Consider the following 7,134-nt stretch of genomic DNA (forward strand, 5'->3'; position numbering starts at 1 on the left):
GAGGCACCCCCAGGAGGATCTGGGAAAGGGCGGAGTGGGGGCGTGGAAGGACGTGGCGGTGGAGCGCCCTCCTTCTGGGGAGGCTGTTGGAGCCGCAGGAGGACGGGGTTCCTTGAGAAGAACCTTGTTGGGAGAGCAAAGGAGCCCGCGTTCCCAATCCTCCCCGCCCCGTCGCCTCTGTCCCTTCCCTCAGCTTCGCCTCCTCCCAGACCCCGAAGGAGACGGATTTCCAGGTGGGAAACCCGCGCTGCTAGGGGAGGGGCATCCTCCGTGTGTCGCGGAGAGCTCCCTCCCCCAAATCCTGGGGAGAACGATGCGTGCGTTTTCCTTTGGCTAGCAAGGGGCCCAGTTGTGTGCACCGGTTCGCCCCCAGGTTTCCTTGGGAAAGATATCGACAGGAGGCGGCGGGCTCTCCAGGCTAAAATGATAGAAGACCCTCCCTCTTTCCCCTGTTCTCCTCCCCTTCATTAAATAGATTTCGTATTTAAAATAGTCTCAGACATTTTAATTTGAATTCCAGGTATTGAGCTTGGGTTAGAATCATCCTACTTATACTTGGACAGAAAATAACGACTGAAACGAAATGATCAAAACCAAACGCTATTTTCCCAAACAACCAACGTTCCCTGTGGGTGACCACTCCGCGCAGGCAGGGAGGATCTCCTTTGCTTTTGGCTGATAATAGGGGATCGACGGAGGAGGGGCTGGGTGGGGGGTGGCGGGTGAAACTATTCCCAGGAGTGTCCCGCGCGGCGCGTGCGTGAACTGGCCGCCGTAATATATGCTGCCATTAAGAATCCGGGCAGCTTCTAGCGCTCGGGGCGCAGGGACGCATGTGTTGCTGGAATTCAATCCGTGGGGGGAATGCAGATTGGGCTGCGACCTACTGGGTTTGATTTATGAACTGTTACTCTAGCGATTGTTTACACATTGCATTTGAGAGCCCCCGCGCACCCTCCGGGCGGCAGCTAGCTCGCTCCGCGGCGCGGGAACCGCCACAGCTCCAGGGGCTCCACCAGTCCTCCACCCTCCACCAGTTCTCCACCCCCACCCGGGGCTCCCCCGCAGCTCCCTTCCACCTTCACCTTCTCCTAGAAATCAGGTTTCGATTTCTTTGAACCCAGAGACTTACGCTCGGTTCTCCCTCCCCCAGCCTGCTCCAGTTCCTGCGGCCTTGGACCCCGGTCTCCTCTGCTCGTGTTTACTCTCGAATGTTTACTTCTCCGTAAGGCCATGCGGGGCCTATAAATAGGAGAGGTGGAAGCAGCTCGACTGCCAGATCAATAGGGCCCCGTCTCCTCGCCATTTCAGCTGAGCTGTCTTATTAATTATGAAACGATTCACCTGATCCCTGCCAGGGACCACAGCCTCTCCTCGGCCCCTCTGCTAGAGCCCTTAATGGCGGTTCGTTCGCAAGCTGCCTCTGGCCACAGCAGAGGAAGAGGCGAATCGTGGTTAGGATTCGGCCTGCACAGATCGTGGTTAGGGCTCCGGCCCGCTTGAGGCGGGGGCCGCAGGCTGGGCGCTAGCCTTGGGCCTGCGTGTGTTTTCTTGAGCAAGTCCAATTACCCGGAACCTCACCTAGAAAAGATCTCTGCTTTTTATTTAAGAATACAACTTCCTCTTTCTCTTCTTTAAGTAAGAAGTGAAAAGTGGCAAAGTGACCTAGTTGAAGAGGGTCTGCTAGAAAATGGTAGGTTATCAACGCTTGCGAACAGGTGCATGTATCCTCCGGTGTCACGTGTCCCTAGGGGTAACCCCAGGCACTGGGCCAAGAAAGCAGGCTTGGGGCAGGAAACAAACGACACCCCCATTTCAAACAATAACTTTTATTTTATACTTCTCTATACTTTGTAGCAAATCTTTTTTTGCTGAATTTAATTTATAATAAACTTTTTAAATTACATCTCTCTCTTTTTTTTAAAATCAAGGCTCTTTTATGTCAAAATCTTTTTTTAACTATATTTTAGATTAACATTTAACATCCCCCCCTTGTGATCTATACCGTTGGATATTCAGGTATTACTGTATGTGTAACAGCTAAAACAAGAGGGAAAATAAAGGCAGTGGACTTGGAAAGATGCATTGACAACAGCAGGTAAAGCTTAACCTCTCAGTGACTTTAGCAGCGATTCTTCTGGAAGCCTTTACCTAGACACCCGAGATTTCCTCAATCCCTTCCCTCTGTCCCTCCTATCCTTAAACCACAAAGCCAACAATCTATGCTTTTACTTTCCTCGAGGAGAAATGTGCAGTGGAAATGATCAAAACAAGATACTGTGGAAGAAAGACGTGAGCGTGACTTATTCACCATATGCTTTCCTCGTGGACATCTCTCTTGAATTCATTCCCCTGGCCTTCTCCTCTCCTCTCTTTCCTATTAGGAGGAGCCCATCATTTGTCATGTATTAACATGATTAATATAGTAGGTGGCCCAGGGCCGTTCCTGAGATTCTTGTGCCAAGAAATAAAAATTAAAAAAAAAAATGGGGTGGGTTTGCCGTTTTCTTATTTTTGTGTGAAGACGGACTAAAGCTGAGGTCCGATTTTGGCTGTGCTTGCTTGCTCACTGATTGGTAACATTTGGCAAATAAAACACAAGAAATCAAACGAAATCAAAAGGAGAATCAGGATTTCCCACAATCCTATATGAGTGTTTTCAGCATCACAGAGAATCACAACGTCCCCAAAGAACGAATGGATCTTCCTCTCGATTTCCGGGAGCATGGAGTGAGTGTGGGTGGGTGCGCGGGGGGAGCCGGCCCCCGCGCTCAGAAGGAAAGCCAAGTTGCTAAAGCTGCCGAGAGAGACACCAGGAGCACGGGGAGCGCCGGGAGCAGGGACCCCGCCGCCCCGTTGCCGCTGCCGCAGAGTTCGAATAAGCTGCCTTGGATGTTGAGGTTTTTGGATTCTTTTCTCAGTTTATCCCACATATCTTTCGCCCCTTCCTGGCAATCCGTAAGGGCTGTGACCGTGCAGCTGTGGAAATCCTCCCAGTATCTGGCGAGGAACAGAACAAAACGGAAGAAGCAGGTTGACTTGGGGCGCGACGAGGACCCAGGCCTGCACCCCTGAGCCTCCCCCCGTCGCGGCCTCCGCAAACCTCTTTGGGAGCCCCCCTCCCCACCTCCTCTCCACCCTCCCGGCGCCAAACCTCGGCCCACTCTGGAAGCTGTCGTCTGAGGGCAGAGGCCGCCCCCTGCGGCGTCTGGTTTCTCTTTCCCGCTCCCCGGCGGGGACCCGGCAGCCGGGAGCCGGGCCGCACCCGCTGCGCGGCGCTGGCACCTCGGCCTGCGCAAACAGATTGCTCGTCCTCCTCGGGGAAAGCTAGGAAAACAGTGCTAAGCCTTGCAAGCTGCCGCCCATTAATGCCTCTTAGCTTGCAAGATGGGTTACTTGCTCAGAGCACGGCCCGCCCCTCTTGGCTTCTCACTTTCTCCTCCCCCTCGTCCCTTCTGTGTCCCACCCCCCCCCTCGCTGCGGTACTCTCTCGCCTTCGCCCGCACTCTCCCTCCTCCCTTCCTTTTGTTTCCCGTTCTCCGATCTTCCCCTCCTTTCCTCTTCCCTTCTTTGTCTTCCTCCGTTTCCCTCCCCTCGGTTTTCCTCTGTTCGGTTCCTCACTTCCTCTTCCTCCTCCTCTCCCCCTCCTCTTCGGCCCTCCGTGGCCCCTGGCCTCGCTCTCCACAGTCCCCCGGCTCAGCTTCGGTCCGGAGACTCCTGCCTGCCTCTCCCCTCCCCGAGTCGGTGAGTGTGGGTGCCCTGGGGCCAGCTCTGTAGCCACCTCCTGCTTTTGCAAATCTCCGTGCTCCCGGCCCTGCGCACTCGGTCCCTCCTCTTCTCCCCCTCCAGAGTCATTCGTGGGCTTGGACCCCTTGAAGGCTCCTCCCCACGGCCTTTCGGGTGTAGTGTGCAGCCCCCCAGGCCGGGACTCCGGTGCCGCCGCGGTGCCCACCCCTGCCAGCCTTCCAGGGACCCCGCTCCCTGTCCTCGCTCCCCGCCTCTTCCCGGAGACCCGCGCCTTCTTCCTCAGCCACTTCCTCTCCCTGGACTCAGCTCCTAGCCCCGCCCCCACAACCTTCAACCAACCTGTCCTTTTTTATTTGTCCCCCTTTCTTCCGAGAACCCAAAATAGATCCAGAGACTAAATATAATTCCAACCCGTGATCGATTCCTGGGGCGCTGTCTCCTTTCGGTGCTGGGTCGATCCGTGCGTCTCGGTAACTCCGGGCTGGCTCCCACTTCACCAGGGCCTTTAGCGCCAGGTCACTAGCGACCGCCCTCCACGCAATTTGGTTGTATTTTCTCCTATCTCTCCCTCTTCTCGCTCGCCTGGACTGTAAGTACGTTGAAGGCAAGCACCATGTTTGATTTACCCGTTTCCACTCCCACCCCATCCTCTGGCTAATAGCAAAGATATAAATGCTTGTTGGATTGCTTTGAGCTCTGGCTGTTTTCTAACGACCTTTGTGAGTCTCTAATTTATGAGGACCAGGGAGCCTGGAGCATAGGGCTTCCAGGTTCCTCAATGCATAATAAATAGCAAGATTTACAGAAATTAAGAGGTGGAGGGGTAGCTCTCTGCTGTCATTGCACCTCCCAGAGGAAATCTAAATCTCTCCTTTTCTTCATGCATGTCCAGATGGGGACAGGACCCTCCTGGAAGACGAATATGATGAAAAAGGACAAATATCCACATGGAACTGAGAGATGGTGGGCTTTAGCAGAGTGTCGAGCAACCGGTACCATTAATGAAGTGGGAGCCCAGACCCAGCAGTGGCCTGCAGCCTCTGGGGGAGGGGGGTTCCTCCTCACTTCCATCCTCCAGGACCAAGTCCTACTAAAAAATTAAAAGAACTTGGAATAACTGAATTCTGGTAAATAATAGAATATTTGGGAGCTGATCTATATCTAACCTTTTGTCAAGCTTGGTAGATATATTCTTACCTATCATCAGACATTTGGAATTAAAGTAGGTGGGTATGGAACCCCGATCCAGCCTTCTGTCCCTTTTCTGATCAGAAAGTACCAGCTACCTAGCGGCTGTGGCTTTTGGTGGACACCAGGGTATTTAGGAAAGTGTGTGGCCAAATTGACCCCAATTTAATTCCTCATAATTTAAACAAATAAACACCCTCTCCCCAGGAATTAGGGAGAGAGCGGGACTTCATTGTATACCAAGGATGGTGCAGAAAATGGTTTCTTCAACCTTTGGGGAATAAGGAACACCTCTTGCCTTGGCTTTTTGGTAAGGGCCATTATTGGGTGAGGGGTGGGAGTTATAGCTCTTTTAGAAAAATAAAATAAAGTAAAATAAAATAAGTGAGTGAGGGGTGTGTGTGTTGCAGAGGATGGAGGTACTTCTCAGATACGCAGCAGCTAAAATGTCACTGGTCTTCCAATAGTAAGGCTCTCTCCTAGTTACCACCTTTGCGAGTGGGAGCAGTGCTTTTCAGCCAAGCTCTGGGAAAAGCCACTGCCAGGAACTCCTTCCTAGCCCTTAGCTGCCCTGGCCTTGGCATACCCAGCAGATGCAGAGAGGAAGGGGGGGCGAGGGGATGGCTATCAGAAACCTAGAATCTGCCACAAACTCAGCAGAGATGGTCACCAGATGCCCAGGACATACTTTTCTTGGGCAAAATCATTGGCACAAAACAAAATATTCTTTCAGCCTCTTCTCTTAGAAAGAGAAAGAGGGACCTGCGCTCCCTTGCCTACACTGGAATGTTCTTGGTGTGTAGTGGAAGGGGGTTTTATTAGGGGAAATGGACAAAACAAGCGAGTGGCTTTGACTTTTCCTTTATGCAAACCTAGTATTTCCTAAAATGCTCCTCAAACCAAAACCAACTGTTCTTCAGAGAGTACTCAGCAGTCCACTCATTCACGCAGGAAAAAGAAAAAAAGAAAAAAAGAATGATGAAGACTGCCTCAAAGTAGAGCGAGGAACTGCTAGCAGTTGTCTCTGCCCCTCGCTCCGGGTTCCAGTGCGCTGAGTGCCCGTGCCTCTGTGGCTGCGGGCGAGGAGGCGCAGGGCTGGGCCTGGCTCCCGCGTGGGAGGGTCCTCCTCTGCCCATCTCAGGCCACAGGATCCCCTTGGCCAGAGCAGACCCTGGCCGAGGCCTGAGGGCGAACGTCCAAAGCCCAGCACGCACTGCTTGGCGCTGGTGGGGAATTCAGAGCGCAGGCCCGCAGGCAAGCCCTCTCCGACCTCAGCAGCGCCCCCCAGAACAGAAACCCAGCAGGCCAAAGAGGACACTTACGTGCACACGGTCTTGATGTTCGTCTTGTCGTCCAGGCCCTGCGGGTAGTTGGCCATGCTGTCGCCCAGCTTGAGCAAACAGTCCGAAAAGCCCTTAAAGACCGCATCACACTTGCCCGCTGCTCTCACGGCCTGCACCAGGTACGCTGCGGGGAGGAGGGGACACCGGTCAGCAGCGTCGCGACCCTGCCCTGCAGCCCCGTGGCCCGCCAGCCCCAGACTCGACGCCCAGCCTCGCGGGGCGCCAGTGTTAAAGGTGAATGAAAATCGTGGCCCAAGAATGACTGACCCGCCGCCAACTACAGTCTTGTGCAGACAGTCTGCGTGTGAGCGGGTGCGGGAGGGGGAGGCGAGTCCATTCCTTTCCTGCAGCTCCCTCCCGCATCTCGTTCTGCATCTTTTTCTGTTTCCATCGCCCCCTCTTCTCACCTCCCCCGTCTCTTTTATTTCTCTCTTTCTCCTCACTCCCTCCTTCGTTTCCCAACACTTCCCCAGCAAGTCCGTCCTAGCTCTCGGCGTGCAATCTTGCATTTGTGAGGTGACAGAGGGGGTAACGACAGCAGAGTGAGGGGGCGAGGAAGGGGTGAGGAGGCGGGAAAGCATGGGGCCACGCAGCTGAACCTCAGGCCATGTCGTGTGAGAAAGCCTCGGCCGGCGCCCGGTGCTTGGTGGGTGCTTAGCAAACATTGCTGAATGACTAAATTAATAAAGTCTCTGGAAGCCAGCAGCAGCCATCGAAATGGATTGTTTCATTATAAAACTGATTGCCTACCGTGGAGTATGTGTTCCGAGTGAGATCCTCGCAGGCACCCTCCCCACCCCACTAGAGAAAGAGCAGCCTTGGTGTCCAGAGATTGGGCGGGGGGGGGGGGGGGCGC

At 53.9% G+C, this 7,134-nt stretch overlaps 1 protein-coding gene and 1 long non-coding RNA gene across 2 annotated transcripts in view; one reads left to right on the forward strand and one right to left on the reverse strand.

The window, feature by feature from the left end:
* Nucleotides 1-2,633: 2,633 nt before the first annotated feature.
* The window catches only part of NRN1 (neuritin 1), an 8,206-nt gene continuing 3,705 nt past the window's right edge, over nucleotides 2,634-7,134 (reverse strand). The window contains exons 2-3 of the mRNA XM_008692842.1: nucleotides 6,258-6,402; nucleotides 2,634-3,000 (exon numbers count right to left, since the gene is read on the reverse strand). Of these exons, the coding sequence (XP_008691064.1) occupies nucleotides 2,772-3,000; nucleotides 6,258-6,402 (374 nt within the window). The 3' untranslated portion in view covers nucleotides 2,634-2,771. The remainder of the gene's footprint in view (nucleotides 3,001-6,257; nucleotides 6,403-7,134) is intronic.
* Nucleotides 3,623-4,869, forward strand: LOC103664946. Its single transcript, XR_569174.1, has 2 exons — nucleotides 3,623-3,744; nucleotides 4,640-4,869. It is a non-coding gene; the product is annotated as an uncharacterized LOC103664946 (long non-coding RNA).

The sequence above is a fragment of the Ursus maritimus genome, unplaced genomic scaffold (genome assembly GCF_017311325.1).
Source record: "Ursus maritimus isolate PB19 unplaced genomic scaffold, ASM1731132v1 scaffold_30, whole genome shotgun sequence".
NCBI lineage: Eukaryota > Metazoa > Chordata > Mammalia > Carnivora > Ursidae > Ursus > Ursus maritimus.